The sequence below is a fragment of the Panthera pardus genome, unplaced genomic scaffold, assembly GCF_024362965.1.
Source record: "Panthera pardus isolate Hobbes unplaced genomic scaffold, ASM2436296v1 HiC_scaffold_24, whole genome shotgun sequence".
NCBI lineage: Eukaryota > Metazoa > Chordata > Mammalia > Carnivora > Felidae > Panthera > Panthera pardus.
The window spans coordinates 31,921,121-31,946,266 of record NW_026526810.1 but is presented as its reverse complement, the minus strand read 5'-3'; the positions used below and the strand labels follow the sequence as shown (position 1 = coordinate 31,946,266).

The following is a 25,146-nucleotide window of genomic DNA, read 5'->3' as shown; positions in this document are numbered from 1 at the left end:
GGGGCAGGTGTGGGTGGGGAGGGTTCACTGAGTGCGTGTCCAGGACCTACACCCCATCCCCTCCTTATCCTTCCTCGGTCCCCTTTTCCATGACAAACCTCAGGACATCAATCACTCCTTTGAAATGACTTCAGGGCCGCATTTGGAGAAATGAGCTTTAGAACAGCAGAGGCCTTGCTGAAAAGTTGTCCATCAAAGACAGAATTTTTAAGCACTAGATATCATTAAAATCTTACCAGCTCGCATGAAATCAAGGCAATGAAAAATTAAAGTGGATTTCCACTTGGCTCCAGCTAGGCATCTGTGGTGCCAGTAACTAGGGTGGAGTCTCACTCCGTACCAAGGGGCAGGGCAGAGGAGCCAGGTCAGAGATGCTGCAGAGGCAGCGACGTCCTTGGCTTTCTGCTGGTCAGCAACCTGGTATGAATTATTATCTGCAGGCCTACACTGCCAGCAACGCCTGCCTTTCTTCCTCTGTCCACCACCTTGGGACCGACTTCATTCCCGCAGCACAGCATGATTAAGCACTTCCCGTATTCATGCGTTACGTTTATTGAGCACAGAGCCATGCACATTTAGCATCTCCCAAGTATTCACTCATTTCAACTTCAAAATGACCCTGCAACTGGGAGGGTTAGAATTATCTGCATTTCATAGATGGAGAATTCAGGACCCCGAGAGGTTAAAGGACTTGCCCAAGGTCACAAACCCAGGCGGTCTGGCTCCAGGTCTGTGTTCCTGACCACCGTGGCCTCTGTCTCTCAGTGGGAGGCAAGCGGTGGATACAGTGATGAGCAAGGCCCTGCCTCCAGGGAGCTGATGGTCTAGCTGGGGAGCCGAATAATAAATACTCCGATACAGGTTCAGTGTCGAGTGAGCCAAGTATGGCAAAAAGGAGAGTGTAGGATATTATGAGAATTAATAAAAGGGGCTCTGATGCAGTCTTGGCCTGTTGTAAGGGGAAGGCCGTTATCAGGTGAAGAGAAAAGGAAAGAGTGACCCAGGCGGAAAGAAGGCACGTACAAAGGCCTGGAGTCAGGAGAGTGGTCGGCCCAAATGCTCCAGGGTAGTAGACGGGACGGGGGGGGGGGGGGGGGGGGGGGGTAGGCAAAAGGGAGGTGGCGGAGGTGGGCGGGGGCCAGATCCTATGGACCCTGGGCCACTGTAAGGAATTTGGATTTTATGTAAGCGCCAGGAGAAGCCACTGAGGACTCTTGAGCAGGGGCTAGTATGAATGCAGCTGTGTTTTAAGAAGTTCACTTGGGCCACCATATGCATAACGGGTGCAGCTGGGCAAGAGGGGTGGCCCAGAGAGAGCAAGTAGAAGGCCAAGGCAGGGCCAGCTGGGAGATGGTGCCTGGAGGACCAGGATCACGGCAATGGGATGGATTTGCTCTATGTCTGGGGAGCAGACTGAAGGATACATTTTGGACCAGGAATACGAGCCGGAGCTAAGCGGAAGGTCCCCGTCCCCCTCCCTACCATATCCTCTGTGAATACAGATTCAGCACCTACACCCACCAAGTGTTCAACCTTTGTCTGATTTCTTACTGGTAGGTTCCTGACCTTCAGAACGAAGCCTGCACGTAATAGATGTTCAATAATTTGTCTGCTTGAATTGTATGGAATGGAGAAGTGGGGCCCAGAGGAGATAAGGAAAAGGTGCATATGTAAGGAGCAAGAAGAAGTGAAAAAGAACCGTCAAGAGAAGTGCAACCCCAAAGACCTAGTTTCACAGGCCTTGGGTGGTGGCGAGGCAGGGGGCAGTTACCTGTCCATCCGGCCAGGCAGCAGCAGTGGCCTGTGACAGGATCGCAGCCGTCCGCATGGCTGCAGTCACAATGCTCACTGCAGTTTAGCCCAAATGTGCCATCCTGTGGAGAGAAGGGGAGGGAGAAATGACCAGACCTAGACTCCCAGAGGTTCGTACACTTCTGTTGGATTTTGATGACAAAACTGAGCCACTGCCCCATGGGGATGCAAAGAGACTGTGGCCGGGGCGCAGTGGGAGCACTTTTCATAACTGGTGATCGACATGGCCACGAGGTCACTCCAAATCATTCTTTGGCTGCATTCACAGAAATGGGGGGTTCTCGATGGTCAAGCTCAAAAGGATGTAGTTAATGATCATTAACACAAATTTGTAAATGAGAATGCGCTTTGCAAATCACAGTGCATCGATCCCATGTGAAGAATGACTGATCTATTATTTATTCCTAGGCAAGAAGGTACCAACCGACTTTTGTTGCATGTTCATTAGGTGTCAAGAGCCTTCTATCACTCATTTCTCTTAATCCTCACAGCATACCTTTGGGATGGTTCCATTATATTCACAAGTTAAAGACGAGAAATAGGGTCAGAAAGGCGAAGTAACGCGTTCGAGGTCACATAGTTAGGATGTGGCGAAGTCAGCATTTGAACCCAGGACTGTAGGCCTCATTCAACAATATCACACAGTGGTTGGTTTAACTTATTCGGATCTTAGACTAAGATCCAGTGATTAAGTCTGGGTGGTTATTGCTGAAGAGTGTTTGGTTTTGTCCTCCCATACCCTGATCATAAAATTATTGAGGAACAGCAACCCCGAGGGGTTAGTAATGGCTGTCCTGTAGCAGTGGGTTATGAAGGATTCTGAGGCTGTGCATGGGCTCAAGGAAATGTGCCAGAGACAATTAATAATGTTAACCAAGCACAGCAAGGGGGAAGTGATGCCACGGCACTCCATCTGCCAAAGATCTGCCATTTTCTAGAGGAAAGGGCTGAGGTCCCAAAGCAGGAAAGTGGCCACAGAGGTTAGAACTAGGGCTGAGCCCTGAACCCACATGTCCCACCACCTAGTCCAGGGCTCTTGTCTGCACACCTCCGTGGACAGAACGACCGCAGGGAAAGGGTGAGAGGGGCTGTTGGGCACACCCGGTCCTTCCCTGCCCCGGGCGCTCACCGGGCAGGGCAGTTCGCAGGTGTCTCCGAGCCAGCCGGGGGCACAGGAGCAGGAGCCATCGGCGGGGCTGCAGGCTGCCCCGTTGGCACACGTGCAGCTCTCATTGCAGTCCAGGCCCCACGTCCCGCTGGGACACGGCAGGGTGCAGTCCAGGCCTTGCCACCCTGCGGGGAGGGACGGGGGCTGTCACCGCTCCATCTGGGCCCAGCACGGCCTTCTGCCCCCTCTCCCAGCCGGGCCCCTGCCACCTAAACCTTTGTTTCTCTGATTGCTGCATTAGAAGACACATTCCACCTGGAGTCTGCTCAGAAACACAGCACGGCTATTAGGAGAGCTGGGGCGAGAACCCAGGTCTCCCGCCTCCCAGTTCTCACTGCCCATGCTGTAAGTGCTTGATCCCCCCTGGGACAAGGAACCAGCTGAGATGCGGAGGGCTATTTCTGCCCAGGGTGGAATCCGGCAGCTTATCTTAGGGCCCTTTTTTTCCAGGACAAGCTGGTTTCCCATTCTGAGGCTGGTCACTGGTCTGCTGGCTCTCAGATCCATTTCTCCTCCTCCCTGCTCTGATCTGTGTCACAGGGGGCTGATCCCTGCTGCCACATACCCCAGGTTCTCCCTCGGCTGGCTCCCAGATGGGCTTCACAGTGGGTGACCTGGCCCACAGACCGCAGTGGGGGAGCAGGAGAGACGTCACGTACCTTGTCCCCTTTCTCTGCTGCAGGCAGGGCCTCTGATGATGGCTGGGTCTCCACCGTGCTCCAGCACTGTCACGCAACCCCTCTATCCATGTGCCAGCTCCCACCCAGTGGACCTCACTCCCAGGCTCTAGAATTCCACTTCCTCCATCTGTCCTTCCCCTCCAGGAGTGGTGGAAACTCCTCTCTCAGCTTCTAATCTCTGGTCAGCCTGCCTTCCCTTGTATGCCACCCCAGCGATTGTAACACCACTGTAACTAATCCCCTCTATTACATTCCTGCTATTGAAGTCCCTGGCATGGGTTTCCTTGGCTGGAACCTGACAAATAAACTCCCTGACTCTGCATGTGGGTGGATGGGGCAGGAACAGCCCAGACTCCTCAGCTCGGCAGCGCACTTGGGCAGTGTGCACATCTGAGGAGGGTGGGGCTGGAAAAGAAGGCACATCACCTTCCTTGCAGGTGCAGGAGCCATCCACGGGGGAGCAGGTACCACCGTTGTTACAGGTACAGACGGACGAGCAGTTGGGGCCGTAGGTCCCCGTGGCACATGGAACTGCACAGACCTCTCCCTGGAAGAAGAGGAGGTGAATTCTGGATCAGAGTTGTCCTGTGCTGGTTGGCTGTGGTAGGGAGAATAATGCCCTCCCCTCTTGCCCCCATAAAAGATGTTCATGTTCTAATCCCTGGAATCTGTGAATGTTACTTTACCTGGTAAAAGGGACTTTGCAGATGTGATTAAGGACCTTGAGGTAAGGAGAATATTCTAGATTATGCAGGTGGACCCAACTAATCACATGAGTCCTTAAAAGTGGAAGATGACTAAAGAAGATCAGAGAGCTATGCCATAAGAACTCCCCCACCTGCCTGTCACCTGGTTGGAAGAAAGGGAACACAGCCAAGGAATGCACTGGCCTCCGGAAGACAGGATCAACCCTCATTTTAGAGCCAGCAAGAAAATGGGGACCTGAGTCCTACAACCCTAGGAACTGAATTCTACCAACTTCCCTGAATGAGCAGGAATCAGATTCTCCCCTAGAACCTCCAAAAAGGAACACAGCCTGCAGACCTTGACTTTAATCCAATGAGACCCACACCTGACCTACAGGACTGTAAGATAATAAATCTGTGTTGTCTTAAGCCACTAAATGTGTGGTAATTTGTTACAGCAGTGATAGGTAACAGTGATTGTCACTGATTGGGGGAGGGGTCAGGCTTCCAGACTACAGCTCCAGATGGGGAAAGCCCCCATGGAACTTGACCCCTGAGTCTGTATTAGGTCACAGCAGGACAGAATGTAACCCTTTGCCTTTCAATATTATTTGATTCTCGCCAAGAACTCCATGACACAGATAATAGTACTCTAATCTCCCCATTTACCTCAACCTCAGAGAAGCTAAATGTAGACGGTAATAGTTAATGTTTACTGAGTGCTTTCTCAGTATCAGGCACATGCATACATCCTCTCATTTAATCCTCACAAGACTCGCAGGAGACTATTTATTGCCTCAGTGTCATTCCTGTTTTCTAGATACAGCAATCGTATGGAGAAGTTAGGTAACTCTGCCCCAGTCATGATACTAAGAACAGCTGATCTCTATTTGAACCAGGGCTGGCTGCCTAACCATTCTGTTACCAGGCATCCTAAACTGGCTTCCCCAGAAAGCATCCTCCGAGATGGACATTAGTGAGCTCTTGAGAAGGGTCCCCATGAGCAGTAAGGGAAGCCGGACTGGGTAGGGGAGAAACGGCCCTGAGTTGCAGTCAACAATGATCTCTGCTGATCTGCCAGAAAGCTCTGGAGCTGGGGTGGCCCTTAGAGATATCCAGGGGAAGGGGAGGGAGAGCCTTTACAGCCCCCACCCAGCATTGGACATCCACTGCTCTGGGGAAGGAGGCATGACTTCATAGGAATCGGCACCCTCTGACTGAGGGCAGTTTCTGGAGAGGGATGCAGTCGGGAGCCACTGTTTCCTGAAGCTGGGGAAGAAGGGGTGTCTCAGCCCCGAAAGCTGAATCTGAGGGGTACGCTACAGCGTCCACTATACCAGGCCTCCATGGGTGGGCTATTCATTCCAGTGAAGGGTTCAAGGCGGGGGCGGGGGGAACCAGGAATGGGGACTCCACAGGCCTTGAGGTGTGAGAGCATTCCATGTGCCGGAGAAGAGCCAGGTACAGGCAATCCAGGCAGGAAGAGTGTGGACAAGAGTGCAGAGGAGTATGAGAGCTGAGAATTTTCTAGGGGTAACTGCTGGAAGAGTTTGTGTAGGGAGCGGTGAGGGGGATATTTAAAGGGGAGCTGGGAGCCTTGAACGGCAGGTAAGGGGGTTTGGGCTTTCTTCCCTGAGCTCTTTGGGACATGCCTTCCATACTCAGGAGCCTGTTTGCTCTGAGCATGTGCTCATTAGAGGTTGGAGTCCTTCACCAGAAGTCTCCATGGTTCCCACACTTTCCCCTGCCAGTCCCTGGCAGGCCCTGACCAGCTGGAGTCTGCAGCACTCCCATTACCCAGAAAGCTCTAATTTTTCCAAGACTATAAATAGCCCCCAGGAATATATTTAAGCTCTGAGGGTCTTGGCCCATGGGCAAATTGCACACACAGCTTATGAGTTTTTCTGCATGAATTTACTTTAAGGGAGAGGGGTTTCTCTCCTGGTATCCTCATTAGTGTCCCCGGCCCCAGTCCTCCCAGGAGGCCTCCAGGGGCCTGTGAGCCCAGCTGTGGGTCTGTTGATGGGGCTCAGAGAGGACTTTCCATCCTGGCTCTATTCCAGGGGGCAAGATACAGAATTCCCAGCTTGAAATGTTTGCTCCCCAAAAGGCTGCACCAGGGCACCCATTTTCTCACAGTGAAACCCATGCAGGGATATTGACAGCTTGAGGTTGCCGGGCCGAGAGGACTTTCTTCTTCCCAGAGAAGGAAATGGAGACTCAGAGAGGGTCAGTGACTCATTCTGCACCCCCCACCCCTGGTGTATTAGTGAGGATGAAGGAGAAGGCAGGGAGGGAGGAAGGAGAATCAGACGTTCCTTCCAGAGAGGCGGCAGAGCCCGGTGGTTCGAGAATGGACTCTGGTGCCATCCTATTTCCAGCATTTACTGCGTGACCTCGCACAATTTGCTAAACCGCTCTGGGACTCAGTTCTTGCATCTGTAAAATGGGAGAAATAATATCCCTACCTCATACGATTGTCAAAAGGATCAAATCAGTTACATTTGAAGTAGACAGAACAGCGCCTGGCAGGTAGAAATTGCTATAAAAGCTCTTATTACTGCAAAGAAATCTCTCCCGTGGAAAGAATACACAAAACCCTCCAAGGTTTTGGCAGAAGGCAGCTATGGAAAAGGGGCCATCTCTCACTCAGTGAACAATGCTGGGCCCTGTGCAGTAAAGAAGGCTGGTGCTCACAGGGGCAGGAATCCTGACTTCATGCCCCCGGGTTCACCTTCTCCCTCCTGCTGTAGGCTGTGTCCCCAGTTCTCTTCCTCATGGCTGAAGCAGGCCAGAAATTTTATCACGACACACCAGGGGCATGGTCTGGGCGGACAGATTGACCTCTCACTGAGGAGGGGCTACTATGTGCCAGGAGCGCCTCCCAACACTTTGCATTTGTTAGCTCCTAAAGGCAAAAAGTCCAAACAGAGCAGCGAGCAGTTTCTAAAGTACAGAGTTCTGCACCAAAGGGATGTGAGCCTGGTACGCCTAACTCCGAGCACTCCCCTTCTTCCACCCATTCTGTCCTGACCCCCACTTGGCTCAAACTCCTTCAGAAGCACGAGTACTAAACTTTTCGTCCAGTTCCCTACTTCCGGCCACTGAGCGGAGGGTCAGGCCTGCTCTAGAATTGATTGGCTGTCTCTGGGGATTGACATTTACTGCAAGCCAATCATCAGCCTAATTTCTCAGATTTAGACTAACAGCCCCGCCCACCTCCGGGCAGGCCGGGGAGGCTGGCTAAGGCGGGGTGATTCCCAAGGTGCCCCAAGTACGACCTCCCAACACGCAGGCCATTGTCTCACCCACACACCTCCCCAGATTGGGGGACCACTAACAGGCTTTAATCATGATGGCCTGTGAGGCAGGTCTGTAATTGTATCAGGGTCAGTATTTGTATCTATATGTGCTTAGTCAGTGTATACACCTATGAGTGTGTGCGTGTGTGTGTGTGTGCATGTGCGCATGCATGTGTGGATGTCTAGGGGTATCTGTTTAACTGCCTGGGTGGGTCTGGGTAGAAATCCTTTTCCTCTTGCTACGTTCCGTCCCCAGTCCTGCTCTAGTGGGAATGGGTACATACACAGCCACTGTGCTTGCGTCTGCCCTGGGCTGTGAGCTCAGGGAGACGGGGATCTGATTTTATTCATGTTTAGATTCTGAGGGCTTGAGAGCCTGTTGGTACATAATGAGCCCTCAATAAATGTTGTTTAATTGAAATGAGATGTTTGTGGGTACACGCTGGCTTCTACTGTGGACAACCAGAAGGACTGGGCACCTTCCATATGCTTTCTCTCTCATGCCAGGCAATTCAACAAATGTTCGCTACGTGGGGACAACTCTGAGCCAGCCTGGCAGTGGGCTCCAGGGGCCCTCAGGATGCTGAGACCCAGTGTCTGCCTTTGGGCAACTCCCAGGCAGCATCCACACAGGCACACTCTTGGCTGCATCCAGGTGTGTTTACCTGTCCGCTTATTTGCTGTCTGCTCCCCCAGTGAGACTGAAAGTTTCATGACAACAGGGCTCTTATCTGTCTGGGCTGCCCCAGTGTCTGTAGCTCAGCACCTGGCATAGAGTACAGGTATCTATCATGTTGAACAAATGAGTGACGGGACCTGTTGGGCCCAGGTTCTGTGGCTCCCATCACACACACGAAGCAGAATAGTGTCTGGTCTGAGGCTGGCCACGTTACCACGCCGAAGCTGGCCTTTTCTGGGGGCTCTTGTGAAAAGGGAAAGCCAGGCCAGATCCTGGTCTATGGTTCCAAGCCATACCCTGCCACTCCCTGCCCAAAGCCTGCCCGGCCAGGCTGAGGGTGAGAAGCGCAGCTACGAAATTACCCTGCTGGCCTCCAGTGCACCTGCTCAGGGAGACAAGACCCTCTGACCGGAACAGGTAAAGATGATCAAACCCATGGCTCTCATGAAAAGGAGACTATAAGCCAGAGGGCCACGAGGCGGAGCTGAGCCTGTGGGCCAACGCTCAGGGGACTGGCTGCCAGACTGCGTCCTCTCTGCTCCCTGTCCCCCGGCCCAGTGCCTGGTCTAGACCAGCCCTGAATCCACATCTGTTGATCTTTTCACACTCCGGGGAAAAGGAGAGGACAAGAGGCCAGGCTTGTGAGCTCACATCAGAGGTAAAGTTGGGGAGACTGCATTTGGCACCTCTCATGCCTCACAGATCTTGGCACTTACACCCCCACTCCTTCATCAAGAGCACCCTAAGGCCCTGTATTGAGGCTGTTCCCCAAGATCTCCATCCAGCACATCTCTTACTGCCAGAAGACAGTGTTCTCTTCTGATTGACCCACGTTCATGCTGGGTCATATATAGGTCTTGGTTTCCCTATCAATTATATGTCGTTATTAAAATCAATCCGTCTCCCCAACTTCTTGCCACCAAGGACCCTTGTTAGTATCCTCCCCCTACAAAGCCCCTTCAATTTGAAAGGCACTGGCGATATTCTGGGCTGGTATCTAAGGCCAGTCACGTATTGAGCAGGTGGAATGTGGCCAGTGACCACATGCCACGTGACTCTGGTGGCAGCATCTTGTCCACCAACCATGACCCAGAAATTCCAGTGATGTCACCTGCAACCAATCAGAGCTTCTGATGAGCGCACTGTAACCTGAGATATCACATAGAGTTAATTTAATTCTAATTAAAAGCAAAAGAAAAACCTCGGTGTTTTAGTTAGCTTCATCGCAGGTAATGGAATATTGCCTGTAGGCTCTGTGAAATGTTCAAAACCCCTCTTGGCAACCTGCTGCAGCCTTTTCAAACATCTAGCTGGGAACCACCGGCTGAATTGTCTCTAAGGGCCCTTCGGCTCTGACTCTGAACATTTTCTTGCCTGCAGTAGGGGTCTTAGCCCAAAGGACGGAGGAATGGTAGGAACAGAGGCCCAGGGCTGGGGAGTCCTCCTGGGGCTCTAAGAATCACACGGGCCAGGTGGCCACCTACTGTGCTCATGCATGGTCTGGGCCTGACCACACACCATTCATAACAATGAGGGGACAGCCCACTGTACCAGAGTTGGAAGGACTCTGGGAATCACTTGGTCCAGCTGTCTTGTTTTACAGGTTAAGGAAACTGAAGCCAAGAGAGGGAACATGACTTGCCCAAGGCCATACAGCCAATGAGAAGCAGGGATGGGTTTCAAACTCAACCTCTTGGCACCAATTACAAGCACAGGATGCTAATAGCCTAGCTGTGGTGAAACTCTAGGAGAGCCTACGCTGCCCCTGCTCATACTGACAGCACACTCACCACCGAAGCACAGAGCATCCGGAACACATGGCCCTGACCTTGAGGAAGGGCTGCCTGCTGAGGCCCAGATGCTTGGAGTCTTTCTCAGCACCTGGAAATTGATGTCTGAGCATTCTTACATTCTTACCCATCCCCATCTCCCCTCCGCACAGCCCACACCCCCAGCCCCAGAAAGGGAGCCCTCCACCTCCCACAGGGACAGACCCCCGAGGTTCCAGCTTCTGCTGGGGGAAGCCTGCCAGCCCCGCTCAGCGGCTCCACTCTGTGAATGGACGATGGAGGTGAACACCTCCTCTCATCCAAAGGCCTGTTAATTATAGATGCAGCATTGGCTATTAACATCTTGAACTTGATTTGAAAGAGCTACCGGTGGAATGGAACCCCTGGAGCTGGTTGCTGAAGAGATGCAAATCTCCCCTACACCTTCCACCTGCCTTCTTGCACAATGTGGCGGCACAGGCCCAGACCCCGGTGGGTAATGAGTTACATGTTCTATTAAATTTGTTTCAAATGCTCTTTATTGAATTTTCTCCCCTGCAATACGCTGCTTTGTAGTTTGGCCCTGTTTGGGAAAATTAATCAGCAGCTGGGCTTCTGGTGTGGATCATCCGTTTTCCTTGCAACGGGCCAGAGGTTAATGAGTATTTTTTGGAGAGGGAGGAGGAGGGGGATGGAAAGTGGTTGACTCTGCCTCCCACAAAAGAGGGAGGCGATGTTGCAAGTTCATCTCTGGGTCCCTTTAAATATGTTCTGGGGGTGGGAGGCAGTGTAAACGGAGCGGAGCTGGGCTCTCTAGATCCAGGCCAGGGTGGTGGGTATATGCTCCTGCCAGCCTATGGGACCTCAGCAGAGAGGACTCTGGGAGAGCCAGTCAGGGAAGCCACCCTGACCCACATGTCTTCTTGTTGGAGAGCTACAGATGGTTTAGGTAAGAGACGGCCCTTGCATCTAGGGTCAGAATGCATGGATCGAAGTAAGGCAAAAGCACCAGCTCATGGCAACGTGGCCTCATTCATCCATCCATCCAGTCCACAGAACTTTGCCAAACACCTCCTATACAGGCCAGGCACCATGACAGGCCCCGGGTCTCATCAATGATGACACCGGACTAGATGCGGCCTAAGGTCCTATTCAGCCCCTACCATATTCTTGAGCCTCCCCCCACCCCCCTACTTCAGAGCAGGGGTCCCTGTCACCGGCTCCTTTGCGGCACTAGCTGCAATCGTAACGAATTAAAAAAAAATCAGCTCTCATTCACTGGATTGTAAGTTCCAGGAAGGTAGGGACTGGGTCTGCTTTATTCAGCCGTACAGCCCCAGCCCTTAGCACAGACCCTTGCCCACACTCGGTGCTCAGTGCACATGTACTGACTTAGTTCGGTAGTTCCAGAAATGGTTTTCAAGCATGAGCACGTGTCAGACACTGTGCTAGGCTGGGGGACACACCAAGAGTGGCACAGAGATTGTCCCCCCCTCATGGAATTTACCCTCTAGTGGCTGGAGCAGGGTACAGCACGGGGTGAGGCAGTAGCATGAGAAGGGTGGAGGTTAGTCCCCTTCTTACATCCCCACAACGTTCTGCAGGCAGCCTTTAGTGGCCTCCCCGATCTTCTGGTTGCTCCTGTTCCTCCCCCTCCCCTGCTACCCCTGGAGGTTCACGGCCACCAGTGCAGGCTGATCTTGATGTCTAACGTCATGTCAATGCCAGCAGCACACATGTGGAGTCCGCTTGGTTCTTTCCAAGGCCCCCTGCCAGGCGGGTGGCCACGTTTGCCAAGCAAAGTGCCAGCCCTGGGCTGCTGGCTCTCTCCCTGCCCACCCTTCTCAGTCGTCACCACCCCTGGCTCCAATGCTCAGGCAGTGGGACTCCCAGATAGGGAGCCTCATTTATAATTTTCTGGGGAGAAAGAATGACACATGGCTCACCAGGCAAATAGAGAACAGCTCGGACCGAACGCCAACCACGGAGGGCTCTCCAATGCAGAGCAAACCTCACTGGACCTAATTAGTGTGTCACTGATAAAGCAGCAACTGACAGTGGATACATGTTGGGGAAAAGAAACTCTGCATAAGGCATGAGGAGCAGAGGGTCAAAGAGATGAGAGGGAGAGAGGGATGGAGGTCACTTATCATATCCATTCCCATCCCTGCCTTCCCATGCTGAGGGGGTAACACCCAGGGTCATTCTATCTGGCTCCCAAGGGGGATGGGTGGAAAAGGGCTGAAGATTAGGCCTGGAAGCCCTATGTCTGTCCAAAATGAGTTAGCTGTTAGTGACCTGAGGCTGCTCTGTACAGCTGTGCAGGCAACACACTGCACAACTCTAGAGGTGCCACTCACAGGACAGTCATCAGTTTGGGTATATATTACATTAATTTTCTGGCAGATGTCAGTAGAATGTCTTGAGAAAGGGATGCCTTTTTCTCATCTGCACAAATGTGCTATATAACTCTGACCCCTCACGAGTCTTCTCTGAAGGAGCACAGACACCTTCTAATGGTTCCCAAACAGATATCAAAATATTACAGAGACCTGAACAGTTGTGAGTGTGGTCAAGGAAGGACATTTGGGCTCAAGTTAAAGCCATGCCACTTACTGGCTGCAAATCCAGGAGGTCCTCCTGGAGACTCAGCTGCTTGCTGTCTTGGTAAAACAAAGTTTCTCTTCTGGTCTGCATTGCTGTCCTCGTCCTATCAGTAAGTCCCCTCCCCTTCTCCAACTGGTTCCTCCTGAAGAGTCTCTTCTGAGATCAGAGAAGGCATCACAGGCTAACAAGAGCTCATAGAGCCCTCATCAGAGGTCTCTGTATCTTGCCAGGTGACTCCCAAGTCTAAGAGCCCTGCAGAGTTCTTACATGCATAGTGGGCAGCCCCCAGAGACGGGGAGCAGGTGCAGGCAGGACTCTGGTCCTCACCACTGTCCACACCCTGCACCCCTACAGACGGGGCTGACCTACTGTCTCAGGACAGACTCCTCCCTTGGTGCCAGCCCATAGCAGGTGCTTGATGTCCTCTGTCCCCTTCTGTTCTTATAATAGCCCTGCAGGGAAGGAATTACCTCCCTCGAGAGAGAACCACCCTAGAGAGAGGCCAAACCAAGGCTGGAGGGGTCAATCTGCCCTAAGTCACTGTGGGAAAGGGGCCAACAGATCCCTCGGACCAAGCTCTCCCCTCGACCCAGCCACCTTGGCTGCAGACAGGCTGGCGATACTGGGGACCCAAATGTCCCGAGCACCTACTGTGTGCTGGTGCCTTCCTACACATTAGTTATTAAATGTATGCTGATGGCTACTAGCAACTTCTGGGGGGCAGTCTTAGGGGGCATTTGTATCTCGTGTCGGGAAACTCTTAAAGCCCCAAAGTCTTTAAAACTTGGAGGAATAAAGCTAAGACGGCGGAAAGACAGAGAACAGGCCCCATGAGCGAGAGAGCCTGGGGAGTGAGCCGACACCCATCAAATGGCGTGTATCCTCTGAAAGAGACAGCGCTGGCTACAGTGACGATGCTGGTGACAGCACTGCTGGCGACTGAGCATGCCGTCAGCATGCCGCACGCGGAGGGCCTCAGCCCTCAGTGGGAAGGCCTCGCTTTCTAAGACGGCTTCGCTTTCCTGCTCTTGGCCTCATCTCCCCATCCCTGCTCCTCCTCCTGTGTCCTGTGCTGAGGGTCTGGGGGTGGGGATGACTCCAGACACAGAGGATCAGGGCCTCCCCTGCAGGATCAGTTCTCCCCTGAGGACAGGACAAGGCTTCCCAACAAAGACTGGGCCCGAAGCTTCGAGAGTCCCTGGACAAGCCCTGACAGCCTTATGGCCCCAATCACTCCGCATCAGATTTTTTTGAGTTCCTTCGCGGTTTTAGAAAGTGCCAGGAGAACACTGCTTCTGAACTGCTGGGAGAGCCTACGGTGGGGCATCAAGGAGAGGTCTCCATGAGCTTCGAGGAAAGAGTTTGCAGAACAGAGTGGGGCGGGGGGCCCAAGATGAGACTAGTACCGGAGGGCCACCGCCCTACTTCAGATGTTCTGCAGACTGTTTCTGGGGAGCCTGTGTGTGTGTGTGTGTGTGTGTGTGTGTGTGTGTGTGTGTGTGTGTTTGTATTGCAGGGCCTAGATCCTCTGAGGTGGCGGCTGGGTGGTATGGGCCCAGGGCAGTGGCCTGAACAGCTCGAGTCTCAATAGTGATAATGTCCCAGATGGGAACCAGATTATGGGAAACAGAGGATCCTACAGATTCTGATGGGGGTGTTTACCAGGGTCCAAGTAAAATGTGGACTATTCACGACCTAGGGGATGCTCTTTTTTTTAATGTTTTGTTTTTATTTTTGATGGGAGAGAGAGAGAGAGAGAAGAGCGTGAGCAGGGGAGGGGCAGAGAGAGAGGGAGACACAGAATCTGAAGCAGGCTCTGGGCTCCGAGCAGTCAGCACAGAGCCGGATGTGGGGCTTAACCTGCAAACTGTGAGATCGTGGCCTGAGCTGAAGTTGGAGGCTCAACCCACTGAGCCACCCAGGTGCCCCAAGGGGATGCTTCTAAATGACCCGTGCATTTATTCAACGAATAGCTACTGCTCCCACTCTGTGCAGGAGACTGTGCCAGTCCCGGGAGGGGCCGGGGTTAGGAAGGAAGCAGGGTGGGGAAAAGGGCAGAGACACAGGGATGAATCGGACAGACCTGCTCCCTACCCCGGCAGCTGTCTAGTAGAGATGACAGAAACATCCACAGTGGGCCACCAGAGCGGGGGGGCCAGCACACAATATGGAGTGGTTTCGTTCCAGTGGGAAGCGAGCAAGGAGGCTGTACAAAGAGGCAGAAACCCAGCTGGGGCTGGTTCCTGCACAGGCCGGGTTCGGCCAGGAGGATGGACAGCAAAGGCATCCGGGAGGTGGCAGATTGGACAGAGGCACAGCGGCGGGGCCATGCGTGGCTGAGGGGGTCTCCAGGGCAAGGTGATCTGTTAGGATCTGCTGGAACACTGGGGCTGAGGGATGGTGGGTAAGACAGGCGTCTGGCGGTCAGACCGGCCCAGCCAGGAAGGCCTCGGGTGCCAGGCTCCAAACTGTGCCCTGAAGACAAAGGTGGGTCCAACAGCAGGTAAGCGATTTAGTGTTCCAGCCTATTTTAGGAACCCTCCTCCCCCAAAGGCAGGGGTCTGGGCCACTCCTTTCTGGTTGAGAGAGGTTGAAAACCCAGACTCAGGCAAATTCAATCGCTTATGGACTGTAGAGTCAGTCATTAAAGAAAAGCAGTTATAGGCCTGACTACAAAGAAAGCCCAGCAGGGGCGCCTGGGTGGCTCATTCTGTTAAGTGTCTGACTTCAGCTCTGGTCATGATCTCGTGGTTTGTGAGTTCAAGCCCGGTGTCGGGCTCTCCGCTGTCAGTGCAGCGCCTGCTTTGGATGCTCTGTCCCTCTCTCCTGCTCACGTGTGCGTTCGTGGGCCCTCTCTATCACAAACAAAATAAATAAACATAAGAAAAAAAGAAGGCCCAGCAGTTGAAACTCGAGAAGCTTTTTTGGGGGCACAGAGTGGAGGTAGAAGAGGCTGCCCTTACCCACACCGTCCACTCCTCTCATCCCCCGACTGCTAATTCTCTGCACCTTTCTAAAGCAGGTACCCTATGGATTTTTCAGGCTCTCAGAGATTTTCTCAGCCAACTTCTCAAAGAATGCTTCACTACACATAACATGGGCCTAGAAGGTGCTTCCCATGTAAGGCCCTGAGGCTTCCGGGCGGGTTGAAGGGAGCCTAGAGTAGGTGTGGACTCCCTGTAGGAAGGGAGATGGTAATTTCCAGCCTGGGGCACAGCCCGTCTGGGTCTGCAGGCCAGGGAGAAGAGGGGAGCGACGCCCCAGAGGGAGACGGGGCTGGAGGGGCTTGTCCTGCAGCCCTGGCCTGGGGAGCGGCTCAGGGCTGGGCTTGAGAGTGGGGAAGGCCAAGATGGGTAACCATGCTGAGCCTGTTCCCATGTGTATAAAATGGCAGCAGTGACTTGTCACCCATAGGGCTGTGAGAACACAGGAGATGCTGGGCAGGAGAGCATTTTGGAGTGGAAGAACTGTGGTACAGACAGGGGTCATGGTAGGGACCCGGGGCTCCATCCACACCACCACCTGTCACATTGATGCTTCCCGTCCTACCTGACGGACGCCTGATTGCTCCCCAGTTTGATGCTACTTCCAAATTTGACTCCCGTGGCTGGAGCACCCCTGTGGCCGTGGTTAAGGTTTTAGCCTGGTGGGGGGCGCTGAGGATCCTTTGGGGTTTGCCCAAAGAAGAGGCAGGGCACAGAGGTTCCAGTGGGCTCTGGAATCTGACTGTTGGGCTTAGGTCCTGGCTCTGACACTTACAGAACCCTGGGCATTTTGCTTTTTCAGCTTTAATGGGGTATAGTTGACCAACTTGGGGTAAGCTGTTAACCTCTCTGCATCTCAGTCTTCCTGTCTGCAAGACGGGGATTGTGGTAGTACCTTCCTCCAAGGGTAGCGGTGAAGCTCAAGTAAGTTAATATATGTCATCTTCGGGGCGCCTGGGTGGCTCAGTCGTTAAGTGTCCGACTTCAGCTCAGGTCACGATCTTGCGGTCCGTGAGTTCGAGCCCCACGTCGGGCTCTGGGCTGACGGCTCAGAGCCTGGAGCCTGTTTCCGATTCTGTGTCTCCCTCTCTCTGCCCCTCCCCCGTTCATGCTCTGTCTCTCTCTGTCTCAAAAATAAATAAACGTTAAAAAAAAAAAATTTAAAAAAAATATATGTCATCTTCTTAGAGGAGTGCCAGGCCCAGAGGAAGGGCCATAAATGCTTTAGGCATTTTGAGTGTTACACACGGTCCATTAGAGCCCAGGCCACTGCAGACCGCAAGGAAAGGAACAGATTTACCTGCTCTGGCCACTTTCATGCTCTGTTTCCCCTCACTATCATCCTGCAAGGTACTCCCCGTGGGAGGTGAGCAAAGTGAGGTATACGAGGTGGGCCTGTTATACACTGCCACATTGGCGAGATTCAAACGTGGGTTCCCTCAGCTCAAAGCCCACGCCCTCCCCACTACACCAAGCAGCCTCTGCCGAAGAGCCACAGGGAGTGATGGGAACCAACTTCCACTGAGCACTCACTATAAGCTGAGCTCTTAGACAGTGACGTCCCTGTCTCCTCACACAGGGTATGGGGTGGCAGAGGTCAAGCATGGGGCTGCTTTGGTCACCCCCCTTGCTCAAGACTACAGTGGCTCCCTCTTGCCTGCTGAATTCATCTCGTGTCCCTGCCCTGGCGCACAGGGCCCCGCCGGCTCTGCTCCCACTCTCTCCCCTCACATTCCATCCACCCCTGCTCATCCGGGCCATCAGGCTGGGGTGCCCCTGCCCAGGTCCCCTGTGCCTGTCTCAGGAATGAACACCCCTCCTCAGACCGCTCAGGTGAGGTGAGAACAATTATCTGGTAGTGTTTTTGGAGACAACTTTTGAGTTTTTGTTTTTGTTTTTGTGTTTACCCCCGTTGCTAAGTTCCCTATTCGCCCCACCTTGAAGTAATTTATTCATGACCTTTTTGTGCAACATCTTTCATTTTCCAGACATAATCCCATCTTCTGGCAGGAACCCCTTTCCCTCCTGGGGTGCATAATTACTGCTGCAGATGAGACTATTGGTGCTAATGACTAAGTGGGGAGATGGCCGGGGAGGGGCCAGGCTGGGTGGGGTCTTGGAAGAGAGGGCAGGGGTAGCGGGAAGGAAGGGAGGGGGTTCTTCCTTTGTTCCAGACCTGCAAGGTTGGTAGGGAGTCAGTCTGCCCACTGTTCCCCCTCACGTCTCTGGGGACACACACCCTGGAACTTCTTCCAGTCCTTCCTGTAGGTATTTCCTGTGAGCTTTACAGCAGCCCCAGGATGCAGGGAGCACCTATCTTTGTAGAAGATGAAGTGAAGGCACAGACGGGTAAAGTGACTTGGTCCAATAGTGAGGTGGCAGCAAAGCCAGGGTCAGAGCCCAGGTCAGCATCCGGCTGGCCTTCTCCTCAGCCCTGATCCCCTCACCGCACAGCTGTCCTGAGGCGAGTGTGGCCCCCGAGCCATAAGCCTTGGGTCCAGCTCAATGTCCTCACGAGTCACGTCACCCTGGACCAGACCTGGAACCCCTCCAAACTTTGGTTTCCTCTTCTGTGCAATAGCCCTAACACTTTTCGCCCTGCTTTCCTCATTAGGGGGGCTATGTGAGGCAGCTGGGTAAGCTGGGAAGGGCCGCCCCAGAGGAAGGGAGGGAGACTGAGGCTCCCAGCCTACCTCCCCTCAAAGACAAAGCGAGGAAGGGCACTAGGCTCCCACTGAGAAACGAGAAATGAGGTTGCCAAGGCTGTGCCCTTTCCCAGGAAAAGGCCTGAGGGAGTCTCCAAGCTGCTTATTTACCATAGATCCACAGCCCTCTCCTCTCCAGTTTTTGTTTGTGGCTCAAAGTGCAGGCTCTGGGTTCACACAGCTAGAGGCTCAGCTCCTGGTGGCCACTTACAAAGTAGGGAAGGTTACTTCACCTCTCTGAGCCTTGGTTTCCTCATCTGCAAAGTGGGGATACTGATAGTCTGCACCTACAGGGTAATCGTGAGGATTACATAAAATGACGAACAAAGAGCAGGGGGCCTGGCCTAAGGCGTGCCGTGGTCACTCACAGCTCCGCTCGCTCATCTGCTTCCTCTAGACCTTTCAGGACAGCATCCCTGACTCGTGGCCTGGGCCAACTCTCCAGAGTCTGTGGGGTGGCTAGGCCCGAGAGCCGGCGGGAGCAGACACCCCAGGAACACCAGAGAATTGGATGAAAAGAAAACTGGTGATGCTCAAAGCATGGATGCCTCAGCTCCAACACCCTCTTCTGTTTCATGGAGAGAGCTCCAGGCTCTGGACCAAAGTCCCAGCTCCAGACCCCAGTAACGAGGGCACTGATAAAGACATGAGGAAGCCAGCAGGGAGGGGGTGCTCTGACATGAGGGACGTCTATTTTTTAGAACAGAAGAGTCAGCAGTTTTCCCTAATAAAGCCACAGACCATGGGGTCCCAGAGGGGGAAGGCTGGACTCAGCCTTAGTGACATAAAACCAATTTTCCCTACTTTGCTCTGCGGATTAATTGCCAACATGGTTTAATACTCTGGTGACCACTCCCCCAACTGCTATCCCCCTCTCTGCCCTGGGTAAAATCAGTTGATGTCTGCTCCGGGGACAGCAAACTCAGGAGAAGGAGGTAAAGGTAGAAAAAGCATCGGACTGGGAATTGTGTCAACTGATCTCCATCCCAGTTCTGCTAACGATTTGCTGTGTGACCCAGGATAAGTCACTTTCCCTCTCTGAACCTGTTTCCTTCTTTTTAAAATGAGAAGGTGCGGTAGGGAAGTGCTCAGCATTCTTCCCACTCTGCCATGATGAAGAATAATTCCCGTTTTGTGCTCACACTGACCCTGAAGGGCAGGCACTATTAACCCATTTCACAGATGGGAAACTGAGGCTCAGAGAGGCTGAGGACGTCGCTAAGTTCACAGAGCTGAGGGACAGGCTTGGGACTCCATCTCAGGCTTGTCTGACCCCAAAGTCCATGCCTTTGCCTCCAGTGTATCAACTCTATACAACCACACAAGAAACCTTGACTTTACTAAGCATTCGCTACATGCCAGCCTTTGTTCTAAGCATTGTACATATTTATCTAATCCAATCCTGAGAACACTAGAACATAGTACCATTATTTATCCTGTTTTACAGATGAAAAACTAAGGCTTGAGAAGCATAAGTAACTGGGCCAAGGCCACCCAGCAGGCAATGACAGAGCTGGGAGTTGAATCCTGGAGTGTGGTGTGTATATGTTTACATTTTTGCTACTTTGCACTACCTGTGTTCCTCTGCTCACACGGGCAGGGCAGCTAGAGGGTGAATTCCTCATCTGCAGTGCAGCACCCAGGAAAATCTTGTACTATAATTAGGAAACCAGTCAATGGCGGGGCGGGGTGGGGGGGGACATGAAAAGCTTAGGGCTAATAGCCTGCAGACCTTGGGTTTGATAAAGAACAAACAGTTAGAAAAGAAAAGGCACACACATTGTACACATGTCACCTGGCTGTAATTTTTCAGTCCACATTCTCTTCTGGCCCCACAGCTGTCCCACTCCCTGGTTCCAGCTCAGGAGCTGCACAAAAGGCAGACACACATTTTGTCCAGCTTGGGGGTGGGGGCTGGAGGAGAGTGACGTCTTTAAAGGACACCAAAAACCTTGGAGGAAAATTCAATCACTGCTCCACTGGTCTGGATTTTCATAACTCTCACCCCTGTCCTGCCTTCCCTGGCCAGAGCGGCTGAGGTTTGCATATACGACCTACCGACAGCCCAGAGAAAAGGCAGAAAAATGTGGAAACGAGTTTGTTCATTTGGGTGATGGAGTGCCCGCTCCCCTCGCCAGCATGCAGGGTTCAATAACAGCAGACAGGACTTCAAAAAATTGCAGCATAAATAGATGAGCCCTTTAAGGTAATAGAAATTCTGTCATCCAGGGGAGAAATATAGGCCCCGGACCCCATGGGAGGGGACACCAGGTTCCTCTCCCCAGCCTCCCATGCTCCCCACACCCATTATAGCCAGAGCTGAAAGGGAGCATCTGTACTGAGCAATGACCAGAGGGCCCCTTATCTCCCAGACACATGGGTTCCATGCAGGGAGAAGGTCTGGGAAATCCAATCGCTGCAGCTCTGGTGACCGCACAGGCTGTTCGCTGCAGGTGCCAAGGTGGCAGCAATTAGTCCGAGAGCAGGCGAGGAAGCTTCATCAGGCTGGCCACTTAGGCGAGGCCTTAATTAAGGAAAGCTGGTCAGCAGAGAAGTGTGCAGGGGCTGAGAAGCTAGCCTTCTCCCCCTGTGATGAGAAAGTCGATTCTCAGTTCTGTGGCTGCCCTTGGGAACCCAGGAGGCCCCGTCAACCCTGCAGCTCCTGGCCAGAAGGAAGTTTCAACTAACTACTCTCTTCCTCTTGCTCCCCTTTCTGCCTGGACCCCCAAAGAGGGCATTCAGGCCAGGACCAGTCAATCTCTTCAGGTAGGGAACTGCTTGGGGTAAATAACAACAATAGCAGCAGCAGTATGAATGAAAAAATAATGGTAATAATAAGCTAACTCTTGTTAAAAGAGTACTGATATGCTAAGTATTCTAGTTATTGTGTATGTACTAATTAGTTCTATCAGCTCAGTAATCCAAAAGACTTTATTATTATTTCCCTTTCATATATGAGAAGACAGAGGCACAGAGAGGTAAAACATCCTGCCCAAGGTCACACAGCTAGTAAGCAGCAAAGCTGGTATTTGAAGTGAGGGAATCTGGCTCTATAGTCTCTGGGTAACCGCTATGTAATATTGCGTAAGGTAGGAAGCTCACACCATTCCCCGCGCCCCCCACCCCCAAAAAAAAACAAACCCAGAGATGATGTTGGGTGATAGCTATTCTAGTCCCACTACAGCTACCTGTTTATCTGAACTGCAGAGAAACCAATGGATGTTTTCAAGCCTCAGCCCTGCTGGCATGGTCTCTCAAGAAATGCCATGAGTTTCCTTCCTATAGCGGTCAGTGCTGGAAACTTCTGCTTTAAGGGCATTCATTGCTCTTCTCAAAAGTTTCATCCATTTCAAAATGAGTATGTTGAGCAAGATGTTCACATGCTAGACATGGGCCAGGGGGGAGGCAGCTGGAGGAGTAGACAGACTCTGAGTATGAGCCATCTGCTATGGGAACAGAGGAGAGCTTAATTCTGAAGGAGGAATATTCAGGGAAGGCTTCATGGAAGAGGCAGCCTTTGATCTTAGCTCTGAAAGGCTGAGAAAGATTTTCATAGAGATAAGGAGAGTGGGGAGGGCATTCTAGGAAGAGGGAAAAGCTTGAGAAAAGGCACAGTCAGAGGCTCCAAAGCAGACACTGTGCTTAAGGAAAGGTGAGTCATGTGTGGCCACAGCAGAGATTTGTGGCAGGACTTTAGCAGGAGATGAAGTTAAGGTGGACTAACTAGTTTTAAGGACATACAAAGGACTAGGGTTTGAGTTTTGTTTGGTGGGTAAAGAGAAACCATATAGAGGGATGATGTGATTTCAGCCTCCAAGTGGATAGACAGCTTCACTTAGTCCCCTCGACCACGGTTAGGCTGTTCCTCACTTCCTGAATCATCCCTCATGTGGGCACTCCTAGGACTCTGCTGGCCTGAGCCTCCTGTCATGCGACCCTCACTCTGCCCTCCCCCACCTCTGTTCAACCTGGTGTTCTGACTGGGTGGGACCCTAGGTTCTGATAGGACAAGACAACCTTAGAGGAGAGGCTTGTGGCGGCTGTCCAAGGTGCTGAAACAATATGCCTCCCAATTTTAAGCCCTCCCATTAAAAAAAAAATTTTTTTTAACGTTTATTTATTTTTGAGACAGACACAGAGCATGAACAGGGGAGGGGCAGAGAGAGAGGGAGACACAGAATCTGAAACAGGCTCCAGGCTCTGAGCTGTCAGCACAGAGCCCGAAACGGGGCTCGAACTCACAGACCGTGAGATCATGACCGGAGCCGAAGTCGGACGCTTAACCGACTAAGCCACCCAGGCGCCCCTAAGCCCTCCCATTTTAATGATTAGTTCCCATACCACTGTTCTACTGCGGAGCCGATTTCATTCCCATTTTACAGATAAGAAATAGAAGCCCTGAAAGCTAGCATAACCAGAGCTACGAACCTAGTTTCTCACCTTCTAGCCCAGGGCTCTTTTGCCCCACCCAGCAGCCCCAATGTAATTCAGCAAACCATGCCTCAAGTAATTATTACACTGGCATTGCCAAGCTAACATGTAAGATGCCTAGACTTTACTCCTACCTCCAGCTCTATGTCCATTTCCCCAAACATCAGCAGGTGTGTCCACCCCATAATGCTTCCTGAGACTGACCATTTAGGGTGACCCACAGGTACTTGGGTGGACCTGCTTGGAACCACAGCTGTGCATATTCATGGCTCTGCTTGTTCCAAAAGGAACCCCTGGGTTATATAGCTCATCTTGACACTCTCCTTGATGGGAGGGGTGCTGAACTTGGAGGAAACACTGCCCCCCCCCACCCCAATACTCTCATAGTGCACCAATAATCACTACCATTTTACTGGGTGCTTACTGTGTTCCAGGCACTGAATCACAAACTTTCCATATGAAGCTTCTCACTCTCTTGGCAAAGTCTACTCTTAACAATGGAGGAACTTCAGGCTTAGGCAGGCTTAGGCTTAGGCTTGCCAGTAGGCAGAGTGGGAATTGGAGGGCAAGGATCTGAACTCAGATTTGTGTGGTTCCATGGTGATCTGTCAGTCAAAGTCTATCATCTAACATATGAGAGCTCAGCGGCTCCCACCACTACTGGCTTTGTGATCCTGGGCAAGTCACTTGTCCTGTTTGAACTTCAGCTCCTCATTTTCAAATTGAAGAATGTGAAAGTGCACCTCTACAGGGCTCTTGTGAGGAATAAAGATGAAGCATGCAGCAAGGACTCAATAAGTGTTTGCTGCTAGTGTGAATATGATTGTTACTGAGCACAAGCTCTCTGAAGGCTAAAATGGATGTCTGATTAGCCTTTCCATACCACCAGATGATTCCCAAGTTTGTCAGGGTAAATATCTAGTGTTCTGAGAAGGAAGGAGGAAGAATGTGAAGGCCAACACACCCAGGCTGCCAGGTGGGTCTTGCTTCTGCCCCATATTCTCATGGCCTCTGCAGGGGTTGGGGACCATCTGGCTGGAGCAGGCAGGCCACTAGACTCTCAAGGGTGGTTCTCGCTACCTTATTAGTACTCTTCACATCTACGTTGAGTCTGAGGCCATTCTCAGTCCTCAGAGACTCTGCTTTGATAAAGCTATCCCCAAATCCTCCCTAAAGAGCCCTTGGCAGGGAGAGCTTTGCTGGGTGGGGCCAGCTGAGGATGTGGCCTCACATCGATTACCATGTTGGCTACTCACATCCAATAGCAGACAGGAATGATGTGACTCCCATCTTACAGAAGAGGAAACTGAGGCCCAGCAAAGTGAGGCAACATGTTCAAGGTTAGTGAGCCTAGGATAGAGGTCTCCAAACACTCAGAAAAGGGCTCTTTTAATTAGTCTCTAATTAATTGCTCATCCTAAAAATCTTTCAAGGAAAAGGGCAGCTGCATAAATTTATAGATTAACTAGCAAATAAAGGCATTTCTAATTATTATTGACTGCAGGGCATTCTGGTGAAGGTCTCAGCCAAGTCGGCTCTGCTGATTGCCCCAACCCCAACCCTGACCAGAGCTGGCTAATTGCAGGAAGTTGCATTCATTCAGAAGCTGGAGTAAAAGCAACAGTAATGAGTTCCCCCTTGGAGCCTGGTGCATTCAGGAATGAGTCACACTGGATGAGAACAATTGACTGTTCTGTAATCACCTCCAGCAGCTCCTGCTCAACACCCAACAGGGCCCCAGAAGAGCCTTTCCAGGTATAATGAGGCTGGGCAGGAGGAGATGGATGAGAATTCACGGGGTCTCACCAGGGCAGTTTGGCTTACAATCTGTCTTAGCCCTGAGCCCCAGGCAGGTAGGACTCCACAATGAGATGATTACTGCAAGTGCCAAGTCTCCCAAAGTTCAAGGGCAGGAAGTCATTTGCATCCCAGATGGGAGGAAGAGAAGCAGGGGACTGGCCTCCAGACTGCAGGAGCCCTGGCCTGGGGGCAGTAGGCACACAGACTCTGGCCTCCCTAGCCATCCGAAGGCTTTGATTCTCCCTTCTATTGAGGAATAGTGACTAGGCAGGCAGTTGGGGGGTGAAGAAGGGGGAACATGGGACACTCAGCAGTCCCACAGATGATGTATACAACTTCAATGAGCCCCTCTCCCTTGGCTAACACACACACATACATCACACACACACACACACACACACACACACACACACACACACAACACACATCCCTCCTTGCTCCTATTTTCCTTTATCTCCTCCATAAGGGTGTGCTTTCTGATATGGTCCCTGGAGTCTGCACAATGGGCCATCTTACACTTGAT

The 25,146-nt window shown here is 52.2% G+C and overlaps 1 protein-coding gene across 13 annotated transcripts in view; it reads right to left on the bottom strand.

The window, feature by feature from the left end:
- MEGF11 (multiple EGF like domains 11) overlaps nt 1-25,146 on the bottom strand; it is a 353,192-nt gene that overhangs the window by 30,866 nt on the left and 297,180 nt on the right. For all 13 annotated transcript variants that reach the window (XR_002077980.2, XM_053888936.1, XM_019441733.2 and 10 more), the window contains exons 11-13: nt 4,087-4,207; nt 2,942-3,105; nt 1,772-1,874 (exon numbers count right to left, since the gene is read on the bottom strand). Coding sequence is in view for 12 of the 13 variants with exons in the window: in XM_053888936.1 (XP_053744911.1) it covers nt 1,772-1,874; nt 2,942-3,105; nt 4,087-4,207 (388 nt within the window). In the remaining variant the exon portion in view is untranslated. The remainder of the gene's footprint in view (nt 1-1,771; nt 1,875-2,941; nt 3,106-4,086; nt 4,208-25,146) is intronic.